Source organism: Lytechinus pictus, chromosome 1 (genome assembly GCF_037042905.1).
Source record: "Lytechinus pictus isolate F3 Inbred chromosome 1, Lp3.0, whole genome shotgun sequence".
Classification (NCBI taxonomy): domain Eukaryota; kingdom Metazoa; phylum Echinodermata; class Echinoidea; order Temnopleuroida; family Toxopneustidae; genus Lytechinus; species Lytechinus pictus.
The window spans coordinates 13,206,628-13,232,049 of NC_087245.1; the positions used below are offsets into that span (position 1 = coordinate 13,206,628).

Below are 25,422 nucleotides of genomic sequence, written 5' to 3' on the forward strand. Positions count from 1 at the left end.
CAGCTCTTTTCATTGAATAAGTACATAGCAAAATCTTTATATAACATATTGTATGTTATGTGGACAAGATGTAAAAAAAATGAATGTATGTAAAGGAGTTATGTAACATAATTTGATTCGTTATTGTTTTGTCTATATTATGAAATAAAGGTTCTTTTTTATTCTCTGGAATAAAAAGGAAATAAAGAAAGAAAAAAAATATTTTAAGTACACTGACTCTCTTTTGAAACGGTATTTCATTCCAAAATAGAGGAACAAATAGCACATCGCCATGATCATGGGGGGGGGGCGGTTTTGAAGGGAATGCGTACATACTGAACTTTAAAACAATATTTTTTTCTATTGAAAATTGACTCTGGTAAAAGTAATTTCCTGTGTTTTCATAGATTTTATCGAGCCATCTTAAAAAAAAGGGATCTATGAACTTTTTCGAAAACTTTTCGAAATACATGTATTTTTCGCAAACTACATCTCTATATGATTTTTCGAGAACTTTTCAAGAAAAGGGCGCGGCGTGCCCATTTGGACGCTTGAGGGCGGGCTATACATATACGTAATTTATTTTACTGCAATTGATCCACAAGTACAACAAACCCTAGAAAAAATAAGTTCAAACTCTACCCTACCACTAGTAGAGAATTGCTGACGAGAATTCTCTGTCAAGAAAGCGAAGCTTTTGAACCATCTCTCACCCTCTAACTGGTAAGCAAAGTAACGCGTAGATATTTGCTGGAAAGTGGTAATTTGTGATGAGTTACATGTAGCTGTAGATCTAATTTAGTTCAAACTTACACTGTGCAGAGCAGTTCTGAGACTTAGTTCTGTGTGTGCGATTTTCATGCACTTATGTTGCATAGGGAATGTCACGCTTCCGTGAAAAAGCATTTGAATTGCACATTAACTAAATCGCCCAGTAGATTTGTCTTGTGACTGGTCTGGATAGTGTAAAACTTAAAGATTCATTCATTGAATGCACAAATTTAGTGTAGATCTAGGCTTTGGCAAAATCGTGATATGGGCCCCGCTCGAGAAAAACTGGTAAAACTTTGGCTTTGCCACTGTGTTACTGTACAGTTAGTGTAGAATAGGGTCGCAATATCACTTTAAATAAAGCCTTAAAGGGAAAAAATAAATTATGCACTTGCCTCGATTATCTCATCTGGATGAAGGTCTATCGTGACACAGAATCCTGACATCGAGGCACAAACGTGCAAACTGGACCCTCAAAAAAAGGAAAAGTTAGACCTCCATGTCGCGTTCGTTCTCGGCATAGATCAGCCATTTTGTTTTCAATTTTTAAAACAAAGGAGAACGAACGAGACAGAACTTTTCCTTTTTTTGAGGGTCCAGTTTGTGCCTCGATGTCAGGATTCTGTGTCACGATAGACCTTCATCCATATAATCGAGGTAGGCCTAAGTGCATAATATTTTTCCCCTTTCTTTTGGGGTGCTATTGCGACCCCATTCTACCCCTGCCTAATATTACACGGACGAGTCCTAGGCTTCGGCCCGTGAAGTGTTACACGGAGCTGAGCCTAGGCCCTAGTCTAGAGATACGCATGGGACTGTGCCTAGCGAGCTATCTAAACAAGATATTTTACATTGACTGGAACTACTGATTGTACTTCTAATAATAATAATAATTGGCATTTATATAGGCATTATAGCGCTTTATCAATCTACGACTTTTCAAAGCGCTTCACAATTATTATTACCCGGTCACTGGATTTATAGCATTCCAAGCAGCCTGTTAGGCGCAAATTTGTTAAACCAACCACAATGACGGTTGTTTCCTACCGGTACCCAATTAGCACCTGGGTGAGAGTGGCAAAGTGTGGATTGACGCCTTGCCAAAGGGCGCTAGGCCATGGTGGGATTCGAACACACGACCCTCTGATTACAAGGGGAGAGTCGGAACCGCTACACCACAGCGCTTCCACGGCGCTAACAAAAATTTTATTGAATTACATAGAATCTACCTTTGTATACCTAAGGCTAATGTGTATAAAGGTATGACCATTTCACAAAAAGAATAGAAAAATTAGAAGTTTCTTACCAGTAATCTATTCGTAAACACTGCAAATACATTAGGCTTGACCCTTCTTTAACTGCTTCGATATGATGTACCGTATCGTCGATGAGCTATGTTAAGAAGTGCCATTTTGAAGAACTTTTTATAGATTAAAATTAGACCTATTATTTATTAAATAATAACATTGAATATTGATTGTAAATAATTATTATAAGAATAATAATTATTTACAATCAAAATTCAAATTTCATTATTTGTTGAATGATAATTTTTTATCTATAAAGTGTTTTTCAAAACGGTATTTCGTAAGCTCACAGTACAGGGATTGAGAGGTTGTGCATGATTCCTCTTATCTGCATGTACACTGAAGCAATAACATGTACTAATAATTTAATCATATTATTCAACATATTGTGATAGAATTTCTTTTTACATTTCAGATCAACAATGGATTTTCTCAGTGGAAATCGTAAAATTGAATGGAATGCTCTGTTCCAGTTTTCACAGCTGTAAGTATGACAATGTAGATAGCCAAGCAGTGTTTCTATTTTATCTTCAATGTTTTCTTTTCCTGAATAGAACTTAAATATCTGAAAATATGCTTTACAGCACTAAGCTATGGAGTAAATTTTTAGGGGGGGTTGGTTGAATTTATAAAGTGCATTTTTATTTTGCAAATTTTTGAATGACTGAGCATGTAATTGGATGTGTTTCATGGAGTGCTATCTGTCCAATATTCTATAAAGTAATTTTGCTCTCCACGATCTCCCTCAAGCTACTCATCCAATGAATCCTCCGCTCCTCCTACCCTCCCCGTTCGTTATTCCTGTTGGTCTATTAGACACCTAAGAATCAAACTTGAATATCCTAATTCATATTCAATTTATAAACACCCCCCCAAAAAAAAATAAATCATAAATAAAAAATAGAAAAACTAATGATAATAAAAAATGAAAAATTTAAAAAATGAATAAAAATAGGTAATGTATGGTTGACCTCATTCTCTATTTTTTTAAATATTTATCCAGGACAAAAGATTGTCAGTCTCACTTGAAGAGAGTCTACTCCTGTTTGGCAATGTGCATGATGGCTGCAGCTGTAGGAAGCTATGTCAACGCTGTGCTTCATATTCTTCAGGTAGTCATATGTACATTATATAGTACCCTCAAGGGGGAACTCTTGCTGTGGAAAAGGGCAAATACCAGTTACCTGTGGTCTAATTAGCAAAATATCTGACATCACAAGACCTGCTTCATCTACTCTCATTGTGTTTTCTTTATTGCTGTTTGGTCTAGTTGTTATTTTGTTAAATAATCAAGTGGTTCAGGATTCTCCTTTCCCAGTTTTATTATATTACCAGTGCATATGATGATGTAGACTATGAATTGAATTGATATTATTTTTTTCATGGACATGGCCTGTAAAATGAAAGTCAAACAAAATGAGATATGTGTAAGGTCTCAAATTTTTATATCCATATGACAAGACCACTTTTTAAGGCACAGTTTTACAACATATTAGTAAATGGGCAGAAATGTACAAGGACAGGAACATTTCCAAAGCCAATGATAGAGGCATTGAGGCCCATCAACAGGACATCCAGTGCCATGGCCTTGATGGTCTTATTTGAAATTAAGCCTTTCGTTGTGTAATGTTTTGACAAAAAGTTTAGCAGACAATCTTGTAAACAAATTTATACAATTTGCCTAAATGGGCATTGAACAATATTATACCAAGTGGTAATAACCGGTAACTGAATTTTTTTTTTTTATGCCCACAGGGTCAGTTCCTGACAACTATCGCAACTTTGGGCCTCTTCTTCTGGCTTCGTAGCATTCCACAGACAGTAGAGAACCAGGGCAAGAGACTCTCCATTCTCCTGGGATTTGCCTTCTGTGTTGGTAAGTAGATAGATGTAATAAGACACAGGGTTCTCAGCCCATCAGGGAAATCAGGGAATTTTAAAAACCTTTTTTCCAGTCAGGGAAAAATCTGAATTTTTTGATGAAAAATACCTCAAATCAGGGAAAAATGCCTCAAATGAGGGAAAAATCAGGGAATTTTGTTCGGTCCAAAACTTGAAAGCATGGTAGTCAGTCAGACTCTGTTATATTTTGTTGCATATCAAAACAACATCCATTGAATGAATGTTTATGGTGGGTTTTTTAGTGTTTTTTTTTACATAATTCAATGCAACAACTTAGAAAATATGCAAAATAATAGCAAATATGGGAATGGGTTTAAATAATTATCAGGAATTTTTTAACTTCATCAGGGAAAAATTAGGGAATTTTATTTTCTTGAAAAGCTGGGAACCCTGAGACAACTCCATATAAAGTATTTACGTCTAATGTTCTTATACCCTTGACCTACCTGAAATGATTTATCTTTGTTTCCTTGTTCAGATTAAAAGTTGTAACTACCTCTCATAATTACCATGACTTGATCAGTTTGTGATTGAGGAAATGGGGTAATTGTCCTGCTGCGGACATTATTGAAACTTCAATCAACAAGTAGGTCTTGAGGTAAATTGAGCACCATGATGGCCTTTACAGTATACACAGTTCTATTCAGCCCCAGACAGGCTTAATTAAAATTCAGTCTTGGTATTCTTCAGGAAGGCGTTATCTAATCATATTCCTCTATCATTCATAACCACAGTCTAATCATTTTCCACTCCTTTCCCCAGTCGTAAATGGGTGCTCACTAGGATGCAAAGTAATAATAGTATGATACTGTAAATAAATTCTGTTTCAAAGATGCTTTTCAAGTACCTAAATGCTCAAGGCGCATGAAACTTAATGCGAAACATTTACTTAGGAATGTGAGCACTGTGGTATCTTTGCTTAAATAATAGTGTGAGAAAGTGCAAGTGGCTAATTTGATAGAAAAAAATACCATGTTATAATACTGCAAGCAGTATAGTGTTATTGATGGTGTTTTGTGGTATCAATCATTATTTCTTTCAGGTGTCAGCACTGGACCCCTGCTCACAGTTGTTGCAGAAATTGATCCATCGTAAGTCAAACCTTTGTTACCTTTAAGAGGAATCCCAAGTTTGACAATAAAATAATATGTACAGTATGAAAGGAGAAAAGTAAAAACATAATGGCAAGGGATTGAAGAAATCTGACATGGAATAAGAAAGTTATAGTTGATTGACAAAAAATGAGATTAGACTTAGGGACTGCTCTCTCTTTGGTCTTGTATGTAACCTTCAAGAATTGTGTCACAATTGCAAATTTTGTTCAGTGGAGGGGGGGGGGGTAACATTGACTTCCTCCTTGGTGTGTTTGAGGTTCATGCTTATTGAATTACTCGGCTCAAAATCAGCTTATAAACTCCTTGTTTATCCTTCCTTCCTCACTCTTCCACTCCCCATCTCCTCTCTCATCCCCCCTTCCCCCGTTGCCCCTCCTTCCTTTGCCTTTCTTTATTCAATTTCCAATTCAGCAAGCTTGCTCTGATTAATATCATCTAAATGAATACCAATGTTGTCATTTGATAGGATCATCACAACAGCATTCATGGCTACCACTGTAGTCTTTGTGTGCTTCAGTCTGGCTGCCTTGATGTCACAGCAGAGAACTATGCTCTTCTTGGCAGGTAAGCTCATTGATGAATTGTCACTTGGTCAACACCCACTTTGCCTACTTTTCATTTGGTCTAATTTTTGTCTCACCTGCATAGCAGAGTGTGACTATAGGCGCCGCTTTTCCGGCGGCGGCGTCAACATCAAATCTTAACCTAAGATTAAGTTTTTGAAATGACATCATAACTTAAAAAGTATATGGGCCTAGTTCATGAAACTTGGACATAAGGGTAATGAAGTGTTACTGGACATCCTGCCTGAGTTTTAGGTCACATGACCAAGGTCAAAGGTCATTTAGGGTCAATGAACTTAGCCTATGTTGGGGAACTAATATTGAAATCTTAACCTTAGGTTAAGTTTTTGAAATGTCATCATAACTTAAAAAGTATATGGGCCTAGTTCATGAAACTTGGGACATAAGGGTAATGAAGTGTTGCTGGACATCCTGCCTGAGTTTTAGGTCACATGACCAAGGTCAAAGGTCATTTAGGGTCAATGAACTTTGGCCGAATGGGGGTATCTGTTGAATTACCATCATAACTTTGAAAGTTTATGGATCTGATTCATGAAACTTGGACATAATAGTAATCAAGTATCACTGAACATCCTGTGCAAGTTTCAGGTCACATGATTAAGGTAAAAGGTCATTTAGGGTCTATGAACTTTGGCCAAATTGGGGGTATTTGTTGAATTACCATCATAACTTTGAAAGTATATTGGTCTAGTTCATAAAACTTGGACATAAGAGTAATCAAGTATCACTGTACATCCTGTGCACATTTCAGGTCACATGACCAAGGTCAAAGGTCAATGAACTTTGGCCATAATGGGGGTATCTGTTGACTTACCATCATAACTTTGAAAGTTTATGGATCTGACTCATGAAACTTGGACATAAGAGTAATCAAGTATCACTGAACATCCTGTGCGAGTTTTAGGTCACATGTTCAAGGTCAAAGGTCATGTAAGGTCAATGAACTTTGGCCATGTTGGGGGTATTTGTTGAATTACCATCATATCTCTGTAAGTGTATTGGTCTAGTTCATAAAACGTGGACATAAGAGTAACCAAGTATCACTGAACATCTTGTGCGAGTTATAGTAGTTTTCAAAGTCAGCACTGCTGCTATATTGAATCGCGTGATGCAGGTGAGACCGCCAGAGGCATTCCACTTGTCATGTATATGTTGCCGATTCACCAAGTTGTCTAATTTTAGGTAGCCTAAATCTATTTCGTCTAATATCCATTTGATCTAACACCACCTCGCTCTAAATGATTTGACAGTAGTTATAAACCACATTCTCTAAGTGCAAAATAATGCGTTAACAATTGGTAGACCATCTTGGCATTAGTCTGATAGTGAGTATTATACAAAATGGTTGTTGGACCAATCAGTAATTAGAACAAATTGATAGGGAACCAAGTGGGTTTGACATAATGGATTTAGATAATCGTAGAATATGCTGATCAGTTGTATAGAAAATGGATACAAACGAGCCGATCAACAGACAAAATCATTGAGATATATATAGGCAGTGACAGATTCATTTCTATGGTAAAGTTTACTGCACAGTCCTCTGGGATTTTTTTCTTTTGGAGCAAAATAACATATTTTCCACAAGAAATGTTGAGAGATTTGTTTTAAAGAGAGGACTTGAAGAAAATGTTTCTGAGTGGGATACCTGTTTAAAGATCTTGCCAAAAGTATTTTTGGATTTGATTTTGTCATGCCTTTAGAAGATATTCATGTTGATTATTTTATGTGTTTTCTCTTTTTATTGTTAAGGACCTTTGATGTCAGGTCTGTCTATGATGATGATCATGTCTCTTGTCAACATCTTCTTCAGGTCTGCCATGGTGTTTCAGGTTAGTAATAGAAGAATTACGCCTCTTTATTCTTACTCTGCTAGGAGGATTGCTTGTTCAAAGGTTCTAACAAATCATTACCATAAATTACCTTTCAAATGCCTCCAGTTCTTAAATAGTCACTTATGTAAAAGAATGATGTTCTGTTTAAAGTGAAAGAGAGTTATATAAGAAAATTACTTTGAAACACAACTTCTGTGTTGCCCCCTATTTTTATTTCTCATTTGATAGTTATTGTTTTATGTCAAAGGAAGATACTAGATCCTTTGCCAAACTGGCAGTTTTCTCAGAAAATTCTGCTGGAAGCATGTAAAGAATGAATGTAAAGAATGATACAGGAGTTCGATCCTATAAATTGTCAGTGATGTAATGTTCTATATAAAATTGTAACCTCTTTGGTACATACATACATATACATGAAATCCCTGTAAAAGTTAATACAATCACTTTTCAGTGAGATTTTCATTATTTTTACATGTATCTGCTAATAGTGGTATTGTTAAAACAAAATCCATTCTTAAATACCAAAAAAGTTACTATGATACATGTACATCTACATAGACATTTTCAAATCCCTTTTCCCCTTCTTTTGAGGTAATTGGTAAAGTCTGACATGTTTTACTATCATGCCCAGGTTTTTTTTCTGTCCATTGAACTTGAAAATATAAAATACATGTATTGGAAGTTCGTAAATGTTAAATATTAAGAACAGTACTTTAGGAAATTATATTTGTATATATTCTAAGTGATATTACTGTGATATAAAATCTATCTTGCCATAAAACAATTGTGATTGCTGTGTTATCTGTGTAGTTTGGCCTGTATATTGGAGTGGTAATCTTCAGTGGATTCATCCTCTTTGACACCCAACTCATTGTTGAGAAACACCTCCGAGGTGATAGAGACTTCATCATGTAAGTATCACAGGAATCCTCTTTTTGACCCCCTTATGAGTAACAAATATGTGGGTGCCCCCTTTCTAGGTGGGTTTTCAAGCTATAGCCTAATCACACCAGTTGTCAGTGAATCTTGCCCTTCATGATTTTGGCACATGAAATCAGAGAAGGCCAAATCTAGGATAAGACTATGAGCATTGGCTAGAAGAACCCTTGAATCAACATGGCAAATGTAGTAACAGAGTACAATGCTACATGCAGCTTGTGCACAGAAAATTATGCGCCTGAAGGCGACCGCACACCTTACGATTGGTCTGCGACCAGATTTCAGAATAAAATGTAGTAGAATCTGATGCTAATATTGAGACTTGGAATATCCTACTATGTAATGTTCTAAATCATCTTACGAATACCTATGTTCAAATCTGCGAATTAAATATTTAGTCGTAATGACATCATAGCAGTCGTACGATTGGCTATGATTTGAAACTAATTTGGCCTTTACTCCAAAATAAAGGCTTGCAATCTTTCAAAATGGTTATATTAGTATTCTTTCAATTAATTTTAACCTCAAATAAAATGATATGTTCCATTCACATTTTTAGAAAATGAGCAAAATGCAATTTGTTCTAAAATCGGATCGCCAACAGTCGGAAGGTGTGCGGTGGCCTTAAGGTTTTGATATTTTACACATAAAAATTGGGTGAAGATATTGGTAGTATTGATCGATATCTATCAATTTGTATTTAGCGGGTCACCCAAATTGCTTTACAATGAGGATCATGCAATCATCCAGTGATTCGTAGCAATCACCATAGAGGTCCACTGGCACACCTCAATTTCAGCACTTGTATTGGTAAGAGTGGTCTCTTGAAGCATACCAACAGACCATTTGAAGAGACAAATAGTGATTTTCACCGACTATATGCCATAAGTTACTGAAATCCTTGCATCTAATAGCCTCAGAGCAATTGACGCATTATTTCCATGAAAATGTTACCCAGAAAGGTCAACGGTAAGCCTTATGTAATGGAAAAAAGGGTAATTGAATGTTGTTTGACATTGAATGTTGCTTGAGGCAATATGCAGAGATGCCAACCGTTACGGATTCGCCGTATTTGTTCCGATTTTATTCCTCCAATTACGGTGTTACGGCAACAATAAAAAGGTTACGGAAAAAACAACTACAATACATGTGTATTGTGTATTGCTTTGCTGTGCATGTGTATATATGCGTGTATTGTTTATTGTGCATGTATATGCGTGTATTGTGTATACATGTATCGTGCATGCAGCGTGTGTGTGGCCAACGGTAAACCAACGGGAGTTTCTCTACTGAGATTTCTATTGCAAGCGCCTCCGCGTGCTGCTGCTGAATACACAGCGAAGTGCGGAATGCAAGCCGCGGTTCATGCATGCACAATGTCAATGGCGATTAATCATTGGGTGGTTGAGCGTATAAACGATGCTACTTCGCGGGATGTTCCTGAGAAACTCCCATTTGTTCCTGACAAATATGGTAAATATTCCTGACAACCATCCCTTTAGGTTGGCATCTCTGAATATGCTGTGATATTGCAGTTGATTAAAATGATGACTTCAGTATCATTGCTGTCCTACTACCGTATAGGCACTAAGTTATCCAATGAAGATATTCTACCAGGAACCCTTAAAATTATTTTACTTGAATCAAATGTAGTACAATATGGATGAAAGTCGATGTGAGGAAAATTAATGCCTTTGAATTTTACCATTTTTTTCTTTCCGTTCAGGCACTCTGTGGATCTGTTCCTTGACTTTGTCAACCTGTTCCGTCACATCCTGATCCTTTTGGCTCAGAACAATGAGGTTAGTCTACATTAGTATTCCCAAATATATATCTAATACAGGAACAGTCTGACCATATTCATCTCTGTTCAGTTTATAATCATTCTCAGTGAACTGGTACCAAATGTTGAAAAAATGTTCTTTCATTTGAAAGAGCACATAATTTTTAGCTGAAAATCATCTGCTTAAACTTCCAGAGTAGTCATGTTGCTAAGAAAGAACAAAAATATGGTAAGATTTCAGCTTAGTTTTGGCTCTTGTGGTGGAGATCAGTTGCAACTCGAGTATGTTGCTAACAACATGTTACCAATTTATAGTAAATTGTAATATTTTGGATAAAATATAGTTCTGGCTATCGTGTGGTGTTCCCATTTTAAGTAGATTTGATCCTGTGATGTCATTTTGGTGCCTTGTTTTAACATTATTGCAACACTGCAGAAATATGTATTTTGTATTTTGGTTATAGCTTCAAGTGTGTACATATTATTGATCATAAACATAATTAGAAAATTATGTGTATGTGAATGCTCTTGTTTGTGTCTGTGCACTTGAAGAATTTATATTATCATCATCATCATCTGTACCATATTATGTTCTGACCTGTTATTCCACTTGTTATTTGATTTCCAGAACAAGAACCGTCGCAACAGAAAGAAGTAGATTCACCCTTCTCTCCGCTTCAAGCATTATGGAAACATCTGAAATTTTCATTTCAATTTCATGAATTTCAAAAGATAATTAACACATCTAATTTTCATATTTTATAATTTTCATAGATTCTATTATTAAAATTTTGATAAGCATTTGTGCATAATGGTCAATGTTGCTGCTGTGACAGACAAAGCAGATGTGGATTATATAGTTAACAATCGGGGAGAGTCACAAGCATTTAGATTTATGAGTCAAATATAAATATCAAGAATGAACATTAGTATAGCTCAGTTCTCTTATTTAATTACCATTCATTTAATCCAAGGACAATTCAACACTTGTACCTGTTAATATTTGTGTAATGTGGCTACTGTGTTTCTGTGTATGCTATGGTGAAGTTTAAAAAAAAAATCCATCGACTTTTGGGTTAATACTGATCTTTGGTAGAGAAAGTCATAAGAATTTAAAAATATGGTTACTTTAAACCTCAGATGATGATAGTAATATGTAGCATACAGCACCATATACATGTATCTCATTGACCGTTTGCCTATTGAAGGGCCCTGTATATAACCCTGACTTCAGATAATACAATGATACAAAAATATTTAGATATATCCCAGAAACATTATCATTATCATTAAACCTTTTTTTTTCTTTCCACAATGTCTTTATAACACTTGTTAATTTTTCAGATAGGGTTCCTGGTTCTTTTGATAGAAAAGGATAAGGCATAATATTTCTTGAGAAATCAAAGACGTATGAAGCTTCTGAATTCTTGAAGGAAAAGGAATAAAGTGTCATTGTGTAGGTGGATATTGTAATTGCATAAAGTATAACCATCTCAGCATTGTTTAAATTATAGTTCTTTAGCATGAGGTTATGTCGGGCTCAAATTTATAAGTAAACCTGCACAACATGATTCTCACATGTACAAGTTTCTTTTATGTGAATATGAATATTTTTCACCTCACTATTTGAATGTGATTATTTCTTCATAGGTCAAATGTATACAAAACGCAAATTGGATATCATTTGTTTGTAAATCATCATGATTAAATATTTCATCTCGTAAATATAGTATATATATTGTAGCTTTATCAGTTCAAAGGAATGTAAAGGAAAACATCTTATTGAATCACCTAGATATAAGGTAATCTTTATTGACATTTTTTATGTTCAACTTTTAAGTTGTACACAATTTGATTTACAACTAAAGAAATCTTGTATCACTTGCATTTAATTATGAAGAATACTCCAGAGTCCACTTATTTAGACACTGTTGTTTGCGATGATACATGTGAATATAGGTAAATCTACCGAAATCAAATCTCTCTGGACCACGAAAATATTGTTGATATTGAAGTGAATAACACATGCTTGCCTAATCTGGTCTGAAAATTACTTTGTCTTTGGCGATTATTTTGCTTGTGGAGGGTTGACTTGTGCACACTAACTGTATTATTTGCTCCGGTTAGTTGTTCTGATGGAAAATCTGCATATTGACCTGACCCCGACCGTTTGTCTTCCAAAAAATAAGCAGAAGATGCCACTGGAGCAAATTTTATGTCACCAGAGCAGATGTTTCACTGATTTAGCCGATTACAGGTTAACTTGGCTAGTAAGTAGTGCATCAATAAGTCAAATATTTGACCAATTTAAAGCAATTTTTAGACCAGATTATTCAAACATGTTTTGTTATACCTCTACTACATGCAAGTCAAATTTCCAGAACATACTGTTGTGGTCCCCAAATATTTGACATTTAGGCAAATTTACCTGTACTGTTGGCACAAGGATTACTTGAGCATTGTGTGCAATAGAAAGGAGGTGAGGATGAGCAACGAGAGATTGGTAAAGAAAAAGTGAAATGTGATTGGGAGAAGGGGGTAGGGGTTAAGGAGGATAAAAAGTGGACCAGATGGAGACATTTCCATTCTGTCTCCCGTTTTCATATTTCTACTCAACCTCTTTCATCTTGATCCCTCTTCTCTTCTATATCATCTCATGCTTCCATATCTATATGTGTCTATTTCTCAGTCCCTCCTCCTCCCCCTTTGCCTCTTCGTTCTATTTGCCCACTCCCTCTCTCTTTTGGTCTTCTTTCTTTCATGTCCCCCCCCCCCTTCTCTCTTATCACCATATACCACTTCCTCTGAAGTATTTACTAGTAATAGAAAATGAAAAAAAAAATCAGTATTCCAGTTTCATTTTACTAAAAATTTAATGAAAATGTTGCATGGTATACTTTCTTGATAGGGCAGTGGAACATGGACATAACAATAAGCCCGTTCACGGTTGTAAACTGCGCATGAGCAGTAAAGGTCATTTGAGATAAACCATGAAGGTGGTTTTCAAATTCACTGACACAGGCATTTGTGAATCAATGATTATTCATGTATTTCTTTTGATATATTATTTTCATCACATCCAAGCTGAAGAGTATTTGACAGTAGCCCAAACTATAGTCAAATGTGCCAAAAGCAGGTAAACAGACTTCCAAACTTTACCCCTGATGTACTATTCTAGTCACCTGGTATATACATTGCCTTTAGTTCTTAGAATTTGAATGCTTTGCAGCGAAAACCTATGCAACATCTTCATTTGAAAATGTTAGTGCTCATCCTAATGAAAAAACACAAAGGTCATTTGAGGAGATGATCATGAGCTATTAAACGTGAACTGGCTTATATTCAAGTAGAGTTAAAGGGGGGAAAGTGACACTGATGTCTGTAATAGCTCTATGGCCTGATAAAGGCATGAAAATGATGAAAGAAAGAAACATCAATGATGGTTGGACGAAAACACATCAAAGAATTTTTAAGTTTAATTTTTTTTTCAATGCCATATGGGAAGCTCACTCATATTTCATCTAGTAATTCCATACAGTGTCATCTAGAACTGGCAATGAGTTTAAATGTGCATTCAATAGATATCAGACATCACCTCAAACGATTCCAGGAAATAAATATATTCAATCATCACAATTGATTAAAAAAATGGCAATTAATTAAATTCAATGAAAGACATCTGACCTTGGGTTAATGAACATGGAAGGTCAAAAGAAAAAATGGCAGCATCATATTCTTATTAGATGTCTAAATTCAAGTAGAATTATTTCAAAGTCCTGAATATACCAAGGAGATATCATCTCCTTGAATATACAAAGACGATTTTGAATCCAGGGTTTGTAAACATGGTTTATGCATTGATTTTGCTTTTTAGGGCATATTCTGGAGAAAGAGTTCAATAATTAATGCACTTCTTTTAGCTGCACTAAATGAATGCTCATATTAAACTATGATTTGACTTTATTTCCAATGTAAATTCAAATGAACAGTGCACTCATTAATTCAAAGCTTGCCAGATATTAATGTTCAAATCCATACCAACAAGAGTAAAGTTAGCATCTTCAGGAATATTGTGCATTCAATATTAGATTCTTTCTCGGTCTCCATAAGCTGTAGTTTCAAATTCTAAATCCCGAATGGTTGCTATGAATTCCTACAATCAAATAAACTCAATAGCTAGTACATAAATATAGGCATCTCCATTATAGGATTAGTAATACCATTTTACACTTTGCTTCATGATTCAACATTAAAGGTTTTATTCCAAATAATTTCCACTTTTATTATTTTACACATACATAGGATTAACACATACAATTTGCCATAGAGCATGATAAAAAAAGGCACAAAAAGTGAGAAAAAATATTCATCCCCTTGGCCTGTAATTTTTACTTATAGTCTCAATGAAATGATACACTTCATTGAATTATGATTATGAAAGAACGCTGGCAAACTACTTTGTTGCAAAGTAATGTACATGTATATTCATGACCAATTGAGATGAATATCCATAACAACATCTACATGTATATATTTTCTCTGCTATTTGAGCATTAAATAAAGGAATATTTTTAACATTTATCCACTGCTGTATTCTGAGCCAATAGGAATGTGGTTGGGTAGTTCTGCATGTATATTTTGACCCTCTTGTATCCGTAATTATATAGGGAAATATGAGAATGCTTCAAGCACAACCACTATAATTTTCTCAAGGTGCTTCGATATTACCGTGGGTCAGTATATTATCATCTTATTTCAATTATCATAGTGATTGGGAATGAGGTACGCCATTGGCTAAACCTCATAATTTTTACTTGCCTCAGTCGTCCATCAGCGCATATTTGCACACTTCAACCAATCACAAAAATGCCTTATCTGTCAATTGCAATAAGATAAAAATATGATTTTCAGAAGACTGGCCCTTTATAAATCTTAGTAAGACATAATGAGAAAATCAAATTAAATTAATTGTATTTCTATGATATAATTGATCATTCATATAAAATACTTTATACATGTATAAAAAATAAATGCATAAAATAGTAGTAGTACTGCATATTCATTCATTTCAACTATTAATTGAACATGAAAACTTGTTGAAACATAATATACATCATAATATCCAATCTCCTCGAAATTAAAATATCTAGCTATGCTACTTATTGGGCTTATTAGGAAGTTTCACATGAAGCTCTTTGCAATTGTTACTATTTCAATTATAGCAAATCAAGTGCACGATTAAGTGCTTTGATGACCTATTGAACTGGCAAATGCTTGCATGTTTCCTGCATGCAATGCAACCTTAAACTAAAGTAGTTTTACTTTGAGAGTAGTTTTACTTTGTCTGGCTATAGTATAAGGGCATTAGGATATTTGCATTGTCAATTCCCATTCCTGGTGAGCGTTTCATCAACATTTTTGTCCGACAAGTTGTCAGATCTGACAATTTTCCTTGATCAGTTCTGATTGGCTGAGAGGCATTGTTACTATGGGAACTGTCGGATAAAACATCTGACAAGTCCTTTCATGAGACGCTAGCTCCCCAGTTGTTGCAAGGCGAAGGGGCGTTAACTCTTGCATGCACAGTACATTACACATAGTGCATTCTTTAGCTACATGTAATGCCATTAAGCCAGTTGCACACACATTCACAACCTACCGGCCTCTCATAAGCAATGCAAAATGTGCTGATTTTGACTTTTTGAAGAAAGATTTGATCAGTAGAAATTTCAGTTGCAATGGTGTACAGTGTATATCATAACATTACAAAAGGATCTGCACATATGCATGACCAGTCATTTACTTAGTGTTAGACACATAATTTCACTTATGACCAGTGATAAGCAGTTAAACAAGTATTGACTTTTCATGGTTTATGAAATAACAAGGATGCGCAGCATATCTAAAGAAAAATACCATTTGGTTTGGGCATCAGTATGATTAACCACACTTGGTACTTTCAAAACAGCCCTTACAGGCCATACCTTGGCCCCTTATCAAACTATTCTAAAGGTATCTTGTGTGCGTTATTCTTACGAATGCTCTTGCTGTTATCAACAATAGTTGGCAGTATCATAGTCATACAATAATCAAATTCTCAATTAATGATGGCATTTAAGTACTGTTTATACTGCATCCTCGAAAAAGAAAATACCTGTCACATTAAATCACAACTATGATTGATAATTGATGCATCATTGTGTAGCTTATCCCTAGAGTCCCTTTTCTTTAATTCTTTAATTTTGGGCCCTTCATATGATGCCATTCATGCATCAGCAAATAAATAAGCAATTTAAGGAAAATGAACCGAAAATTAAGCAAAGAATATCAAAGCTAGGTAAAAGACAAGTCCACCCCTGCAAATAGTTGACTTGAATAAAAGGAGAAAAATCCAACAAGCATACAACTGAAAATTTCATCAACATTGGATGTAAAATAAGAAAGTTCTGACATTTTAAAGTTTTGCTTAATTTCACAAAACAGTTAAGGCCACCGCACACCTTACGACCCGACCAGTCGCCGACTGGCTTGCGACTGAGTGAGGGGAGATGTGACGTCACAGCGCATGTCAGCTTCAGAGTCGCAGACCGGTCAGAGACAAGTCGCAAGGAAAATCGGAAGGATTTGACATGTCGAATCCTTATGACTGGATCGCAAGCTCAATCCAAATTCCAGCCAATCAGACAGCAGAGTTGCACGACGCGTATATGATAAACAACGCGCATATGCAGTAGTAAACGCATTCTCTTTGTTGTTATGCCAAAAAGCAAAAAGCGCATGCGTGAGTCGCAAATCGGATCGCAAGGTGTGCGGTGTCGAGGCTTATGACTACCTTGCGATTCATTTCCCCTCACCCAGTCGCCGACCAGTCGGGTCGTAAGATGTGCGGTGGCCTTTATATGCACATCCTGGTCAGTATGCAAAGAGGGGACTGATGACAATCATCCAGTCACTATTTCTTTTGTATTTTTTTTACATGAAATATGATTTTTTTTTTAATTTCTCCTTATTGTCATGTGAAACAAAAGTTTTATTCCTCCCTGAACATGTGGAATTACTACTGTTTTAACATTTTGTGGTTTTGTCAAATCTGTAAAAATTGAAATATTGTATGATTCACAATAAAAAAACAAAAGAAATAGTGAGGGACATCATTGACTCTCTCATATGCATATCACCGAGTTGTGCATGTATATCTGTTTCATAAAATATAAGCAAACTTTAAATCGTCATAACTTTCTGATTTTACATCTGATTTTGATGAAACTTTCAGCATTAAGCTTGTATGATTTTCTCTAGTGATTCAAATCAATTTTTTTCTGGGGTGGATGTGACCTTTAAACTTATGCTTGCATTTCTATAATTATTTGCCTACCATAGCAATAGTATACGAGGAGTTGACAAAAGACTTTAGTCTTTATGCATGGCTGATTGTCAACAAAACTAAGTTATAAGTTTGAGAGGCAACAGGTGAATAAACTTTTGCTGAAACAAAGGTGTAATTATATAATATGGAAATTCAAGCATTATGTTATTCCCATGCCATATTTCAAAGGAATCATAAATAAAGATGGGAATTTCAAGAAATATGATTTTCTTTTGAAATTCAGATACTGTCTGAAATGCAAATGAGTATTTGGTATCCTTTTTTCAAATAATTTTTACATGATTATTTTTGCATTATGAACCTTAGATATGCACCTTATGGAGGAAAAGCCTCTACGCTTAACATTGATAACTGGTATTTCATTTATATATTGTTTTTAATTAAGTTACATGTGTGATAAAGCTTTGATAATACAGGGTTTCATTTTTGGAGTATACATTTATATAAAGAGGCAGTTTGGCAGAAAAAAAAAAGAATTACATGAGTACTTGGCCGATGCATGGATAAACATTTCTTGAATCGCAAATTGGCAAGTATTTATTCCTAATGATTCTTTACCAAAATACTTAAATAAAAACGACATATCTGTATATATCTCATCCTTAAAGTCAAATAAATCATTTTTACATCATACAATTATGCAGTAATGGGCAGTCTAATTTGATATTGTAATTATTCTATACAAATTTACAAAATAAACTCTAACATATTAAATATAAAATCCATTTTTAAACAGGCAAGAAATCTACAACAGCTTAATGTAATTCAGACAATTTTTCATGCTGGATATGCAATTGAGTTAAAAGAGAAAATACTGGCAGTAAAGCCTGATGATATTAAGAACGATGAAAGACTGCATGCAGTACCAGCTGATTGTCATTCTAATTATCATACTTAAAGTGATAAAGCATAACTGTTATGCACTTAAAATTCAAGGCACACACAGTCATCTTCATTAGAAGTGAGTGAATAGTGTGGACATTGACATCAAATGCAATATAATTTATAGTACTGTAAATATGTATGTACAGACTAAAAGCACAATGGACTTGTATTTAATGTATATTTTTGGTTTACAAGCGATACGGTATGCTTTTAGCTCTAAGCAATGACTGTGTGTATGATGGTATTTGTTTTTCTCAAAACATTAACTTACATGTACACATCAAATTGATGGTCTTTTTTCAGAAAAGGGTGATTGGTTTATGGTTATTACAGCTAAGCAAGCCTTTGTTGACTTGCTGTATTAAAGTCTGAAGAGGAAGACAGCTGCACAAGTTGGTCAGTAGATGAGGATGTTTGTCCACGTTGACCAAGAGGTTAGAGGTTCAACAGGGATAGAGTAGGATGCATAGGTTGGCTAGGAGATGAAGAACAAGACAGATCAAGTGCACTTGGAGTGGCCAAAAGATTACTCAGATGAGGGAAATTGTACTGGTGGTGTACTGGCAGAAGAGGAGGAGGGTTGCACAAGTGGGCCAGGAGATGAGGAGGGTTGCATAAGTTGGCCACGAGAAGAGGAGGGTTGCACAAGTTGTCCAGGAGATGAGGAGGGTTGCACAAGTTGGCCAGGAGATGAGGGTTGCATAAGTGGGCCAGGAGATGAGGAGGGTGGCATAAGTTGGCCAGGAGATGGGGAGGGTTGCATAAGTTGGCCACGAGAAGAGGAGGGTTGCACAAGTTGGCCAGGAGATAAGGAGGGTTGCACAGGTTGTCCAGGAGATGAGGGTTGCACAAGTTGGCCAGGAGATGAGGAGGGTTGCATAAGTGGGCCAGGAGATGAGGAGGGTCGCACAAGTTGGCCAGGAGATGAGGAGGGTTGCTCAAGTTGGCCAGAAGATGAGGGTTGTACAAGTTGGGCAGGAGATGAGGAGTGTCGCACAAGTTGGCCAGAAGATGAGAAGTGTTGTACAAGTTGGGCAGGAGATAAGGAGTGTTGCACAAGTTGGCCAGGAGATGAGGAGGGTTGCACAAGTGGGTCAGCAGACAAGGGGGTTGTCGTCAATTGGCCAGGAGAAGAGGAGGGTAGTACTGTAGATTGGCCAGGAGATGGGGAGGGTTGAACACATTGGTCAGGAGAAGAGGATGGTTGTACAAGTTTGGCACGGGATGATGAAATCTCCATAGGTTGATCAGTAGAATCCTTCATTCCTAATGTGCATGAAAATGGTGAAAAAATAAATATAATGAAATCAACACAATTATAAAGAGTACATCTTTTAAGTAGGGAGAGGAGGCACTGATCTTTGCATCATGTAAATATTTAAGTTCTACATATAATGGTCATTAATTTGCATTTCTATCTTTTTGACAAATATCCAGTGCTATAGATTTATTGGGCACTACAACAATTAAAATTGTCAAGGAAGGAGAACATGCTAGTGATTTTGACAACTGAAGCATATAAAATTAGGACCATCTAATATGTGATTCTAAATTTTTAACCCTAGATTTTAAACTTGAACACACTCTGCCATGGATAATTACTACTACTACTACTACTACTACTACTACTACTACTACTACTACTACTACTACTACTACTACTACTACTACTACTACTACTACTACTACAATCACTACTTCCACTACTACTACTACAACTACTACTATACTTCTACTACTACAATCACTACTACTACTACTACTACTACTACTACTATTACTACTACTACTACCACTACTACTACTACCACTACTACTACTACTACTACTACTACTACTACTACTACTACTACTACTACTACTACTACTACTACTACTACGTACTACTACTACGTACTACTACAATCACTACTACAATCACTACTACTACTACTACTACTATCACTACTACTACCACCACTAATACTACTACCACCACTACTACTACTACTACTACTACTACTGCTACAAAATTTTATTTGCATCGAAAAACAAAAATATGATTCTTACTCTCTGTAAGCCAGTCAGCTGCAGGATCATTCTTAATTTTCCTGAGACACTCTTCTAGTTTCTTGAAATGTTCCTCCATTAAGACTTCAGTACACAGAGTTATTTTCCATTCCTTAAGCACCTGGAATATCGCCTTACCTATGTCTCGAGGGTTATTATGTACAATTTGTTTAATAATAGGATTATCCACACCCAAGTTCAAACCTAGTGGTGTTAAGTGTTCAGGTAGGAGATGAGAAACCAGCTCAGAGAAAACTAAATCATCTCTTCTAGAGTTCAGATCACACCCTTCGAAAACTTCTTGTCTATCACACTTAAATACTAGCCCTCCTGCAGCACCAAAATTGTCAAAAGCAATTCCACGACTAAATAAGGTCCCTGTTTCTTCCATTATGCTACTATCTTCAGGGCTGAAAGGCAAAGAGGTACTACTACTACTACTACTACTACTACTACTGCTGGATGATGAGAAGCGGTTGGGAGACACTATTCTCCAGAATTTTGACTTCAAATCTTTATATGTCTTAACACGAGGAAGTTGAGCACTGATGCACTTTCTCAGTTCTTCCTGGGTATCACCCAAAGTGTTTTTGTCACCAGCTCCTTGTTTTCTTAATGTCAGGACTGTTTCTGATGAAAATTCAAGAGCATATATTCTATTCTCCTCTTTTTCAAGACTCTCTATACAGCCCTTAACACGTCTCTCAAAGTCATTTCTTGTCAGCTCTACTGATGATCTCCTCCTGTCTCTATCTTGATCAATAGAAAATAAATCTTCCTCTGCTTTTTCGTGAACCTTTAACAGCATATCCTCACAATCTTTCTTCCTGAGCTTCACATCTCTTTTTCTTCTTTGAAGCTTTTCCTGTAGTTCTGACAGTTGTTCTTTTTCATGATCCTTCAAATGTCCAATACCATGGCCAGAGTGATGAAAGGCCACACAGCTTACACAGACTTCTCTCTTGCACTCCTTGCAAAAGAAGTCTAGTGTGAAAGGATCATGTTCTGAACATATTTGGCCAGTCACATTCACAGGCAGTTCTTCTGACCAATCTCCAACAATATTGTTAGCCATGTTCCAAAACCTTCACTTTAATGGTTTGGATTAATAGTCAAATTAGAGTATATTGCATAACAGGTTGTTATATTAAAATAAACTGTAATTTGATTCATTCCTCGCTGCTCCTATTCAGTCCAATCAAGCATCGATAAGAGTTGAAATTCTCTGACCTGTGAAAATAGAAAATATCAAAACTAAGAAACATCTTTAAATTATGGGTACAGTCCGAACTCACACTAAAACAAATCTCTCATTTGAACTTGCTGAGATCGGACAGATCAGATATTACTATCAATTATTATCAGCTTCATTGCATGGCTCACTTCCTACCACAGGTGATGGTTCATGTATGCTACAATACACAAAAACCATCAGGTTGAGTCCACAGAAATTGGACAGTTGATTTCGGTTAAGTGGACTCACTACTTTGTGTCAATACTTTTTGTACACAATGTGTTCTGCACATCAAGTTTAACATAGAAATCGGCAATGTACGGAGAAAAACAATGAAATGCACTATTTTTCCCATGGAATTTTAATTTGTATTGTGTCCATACTTTTCATTAATGTGAGTGAAACAAGACAGAAAACAAAACAGTACAACTTAGTGACAAGTGGAACAACTGTTTTGACTTGTTGGAAAAATATCTACAATTCATTAATACATCGTATTTTTTTTTACAATTAGTATTCATCCAGTGATCTGTAGAGTGGAGTAAATCTTTTGGCTGTCTATTCCACAAATTAAATGGTATTTGCAGTTTGCACTATCAATCAAGGAGTCAGTAACCTGTTTAACAGACTATTATCATAACAGAAAAACTCTCATTTCACAGATTTATTCCTGGTAATCACTGATGCGATACAAGGAAGGAGTTCTTCATAAAGACTCTTGAATTTATTGATCAACCAGTCCAGAATCAATCAATATACTTTAATATCTACATAATAGATGTAAATGAGGAATTTGTAGATGCATACATTTGAATTTATAATCCAAAAGCATAGAGAATGAATGGGTCTAATACATAAAACTTAACTGTTCTTCTACTTCTTTCAGGACTGTTTGTATTTTTAAGCTTCAGAGTGATTTCTATTTTTTTTCTTTATCCTAAAGCAATCAGGAAAAAAATTTGTAAAGGTTATAATAATAATAATATGCAACATTTATATAGCGCTTAATACAAATGACATTTGTCTCTAAGCGCTGCATACTATTACCCCGGCTTTAGCACGGCTATCCTGATCGGACACAAGAGCATTCAAGGATCAAATTCCATCCTACCGGGTACCTATTTACTGCACCTGGGTGGAGTGTCATATGCAGCTAAACGCCTTGCCAAAGGACGTGGGTGCTGTGGTGGGATTTTAACCCCGGACCTTGTAGTTCAAAGTGCAGAGACTTATCCAATGATCCACAACACCCCTAAGTAGAAAGATGGGTTTTGTCTAGTATTGAGTAGAAATATTTTATTTCGAGGAAGAATAAGTAAAATCCATGGCTATATACAACTTCTTGTACGTTCTACTTTTTTCCTGACACATCATTCAATATCTAGGTCAAGATTAATCTTCTACAAAGGGTTATTGTTCAGAGGAGAGAACAAACTTGACCTAATAGACTCAAGTGAGGTAGGAAATAGAAGATTTAGGAATTCTATCACATAATATACATGTATGTATATTATATGTAATAGAATTCCTAAATCATGCATACTAAAATGAAGTGTAAATTAAAATTAAATTAATACTAAATACTAGTCAAAGAGAGTCCCATCACCCTCAGGAATTGGATTACCCTCCAATTGCAAGGCAGTAGATGCATCGATTGTTTGATTTATACTCATATTCCTTTTCTTTTACAGCTCTGTACCTATGGCCATGGGCACTCATTCAATGAACAAGGTTATGACACAACCTTGTTCTCTATTACTATTAGGACTCCCTGTGTAGTAAAATAAGGTTGGCAATGAATGTTTGGCCTACTTTCTCTTGTTCTCGGGGACAAATGCTTGATTTTTTGACACTGTCAGTTTCTATTATTATTATTTTTTGTTAAACAAGTGGTATTTTTATGATTTTTTTATAATGCATAGGCCTAGATCTCGATCCCCACAGGCAGGGTGGTTGCAGTGAACAAGCTAGTGCATTCATGTCACTTGTCAGTATGAACCACTTGTTCACTGTTTCTTGTGGGGAATAATCTAGGCCTACATGTTTATATAGATCTATGCAGTATGCAGTATACAGCATACACACATTTAAAAATCATTAAAATACCACTTTTGGACCCAAAATACTAATTTCCATACAGTTGCAATATATTTTTCATTAGTAACATAGGCCTTTTTTAGGGATCATTTTTGTATTTACCAGAGCGCTAAAAAACTTGAATTTGGGGTATATTGGACTGGTGGACTGTACTTTAGCAGATGATGAGGCCCTACTACTACAAGTAAACCTAGTGGAAAGTAAAATTTCAAGAAAATTGTGTCATTTTTCAATCTCTATTTTAAATTTAGAAAAAAATAATAATTAAGAGAATTTAATTTACTTAAGTTATAAGAGCCAAATGAATAGTTTTATGGAAACTGACAGTGTCAGAAAATCAAGCATTTGTCCCCAAGAACAAGAGAAAATAAGCCAAACATTGCCAACCTTATTTCGCCCACACAGGGAATAGTCACAGAGAACACCTTGTTCATTCATCATTTGAATGAGTGTGGTGAGGACGGGGAAGTATAATTCGAAGTGAAAAATTATAATATTGAATTCCAGTCTCTGATTGATTAAAAAAAGAGTGTTTCATGAATAATATAGTTGACTGATAGTTACTTACCGATACTTTAACCATGTTAATATGTCAAAAACAAAGTCTGAAATAATTTTTCTGGTGCAAATCTAATCGTGACTGCTCTTCAGCTTCCTTCCTTCCGTAGCGCATAGCGTAGGCGTAGACCCGTACGTACCCGTAGACAAACGTAAACGTGAAGAAAAACGGGGATTCCCCTGTCCTAACTTTAACGCACGCGCATAGCACATGCGCGAGTACCGGTCACCTTGATCATTATGGAATCAATTTTGTTTTAAAAAATGTATATCAGCATAAATAGGCGGATCCAGGGGGGGGGGGGCCGAGGTGCCCGGGCCCCCCTTTTGGCGGAGCAAAAAAAAAAGAAAAAGAGAGGAGAAAAAAGGAGAAACATAAGAGGAGGAAGACAACTGAATAAAATAAGATGAGGGGAAGACTTAGAAAATAATTTTAAAAAATCTTTCATGTCGGGATATAAAATTTTCGCTCGCGCTTCGCGCTCGCATTGCCTTTTAGGTAATTTACATATCTTGCTCAATATGGAGCTTAAAATATCAAATTTTGAAGTCAATTTACAAAACATATTTCAGCTCGGAAATTGAACTTTCATTATTTTGTTAGATACACAAATTGATTTTTGAAAAGTGCTCTATAGCTGTAAAAATTTCTGTTTTTTTGTCTGAATATTAACATTTTCTGCTTGCGCGCTCGCAAAATTTGATTTGTCAGGTACCTATTATTTTCTTGTATTCCATAAAGTTATCAAAATATCCCTATTCAGGTCAGATTGTCAAAACGTATCAGCTAGCCCTTCACGCTCGCATTTTGATTGGTGAGTTATGTATATCTCAATATTAATTCTAGAACAAACTACTTAAAATCCCCATTTGATGACAGTTTATCAAAAATTTCGGCTCGCGATTTCCGCTCGCATTGATTGTTGAAAGATATTATCTCATGCCTCTTATTCATAATTACAAAAATGCTTTAAATGTCCAGTTTTCAGGCCATAAT

At 35.6% G+C, this 25,422-nt stretch overlaps 2 protein-coding genes across 3 annotated transcripts; one reads left to right on the plus strand and one right to left on the minus strand.

Annotated features, from left to right (window-relative positions):
• The first annotated feature begins 445 nt into the window (after positions 1-445).
• LOC129257686 (probable Bax inhibitor 1) lies at positions 446-12,107 on the plus strand. The gene is made up of 10 exons (XM_054896070.2): positions 446-702; positions 2,473-2,541; positions 3,061-3,169; positions 3,813-3,933; positions 5,002-5,050; positions 5,541-5,638; positions 7,411-7,490; positions 8,304-8,404; positions 10,159-10,234; positions 10,844-12,107. The coding sequence occupies exons 2-10, from the start codon at positions 2,480-2,482 to the stop codon at positions 10,871-10,873; spliced, it is 726 nt and encodes a 241-aa protein (XP_054752045.1). The 5' UTR covers positions 446-702; positions 2,473-2,479; the 3' UTR covers positions 10,874-12,107.
• A 5,086-nt stretch (positions 12,108-17,193) lies between these two features.
• On the minus strand, positions 17,194-24,585 carry LOC129263608 (uncharacterized). Of its 2 annotated transcripts, none has more exons than XM_064096379.1 (3): positions 24,436-24,585; positions 20,537-21,766; positions 17,194-19,753 (listed from the first exon to the last, which is right to left on the minus strand). In XM_064096379.1, exons 2-3 carry the CDS (start codon positions 21,609-21,611, stop codon positions 19,014-19,016), a joined length of 1,815 nt encoding a protein of 604 aa, XP_063952449.1. In that variant the 5' UTR covers positions 21,612-21,766; positions 24,436-24,585; the 3' UTR covers positions 17,194-19,013. The 2 variants fall into 2 exon arrangements, with proteins under 2 accessions (XP_063952449.1, XP_063952453.1); XM_064096383.1 differs by lacking the exon at positions 24,436-24,585 and having other exon boundaries at positions 18,914-19,266; positions 19,300-19,753; positions 20,537-21,709.
• Between the last annotated feature and the right edge of the window lie 837 nt (positions 24,586-25,422).

Coding starts and splice junctions, on each gene's coding strand:
- LOC129257686 (XM_054896070.2), top strand. CDS start 2,480: ATGGATTTTCTCAGTGGAAATCGTAAAATTGAATGGAATGCTCTGTTC. Junction 2,542..3,060: donor CTGTTCCAGTTTTCACAGCT/GTAAGTATGACA, acceptor ATATTTATCCAG/GACAAAAGATTGTCAGTCTC. Junction 3,934..5,001: donor GGGATTTGCCTTCTGTGTTG/GTAAGTAGATAG, acceptor TATTTCTTTCAG/GTGTCAGCACTGGACCCCTG.
- LOC129263608 (XM_064096379.1), bottom strand. CDS start 21,611: ATGGCTAACAATATTGTTGGAGATTGGTCAGAAGAACTGCCTGTGAAT. Junction 19,754..20,536: donor AGCTGACTGGCTTACAGAGA/GTAAGAATCATA, acceptor CATGCACATTAG/GAATGAAGGATTCTACTGAT.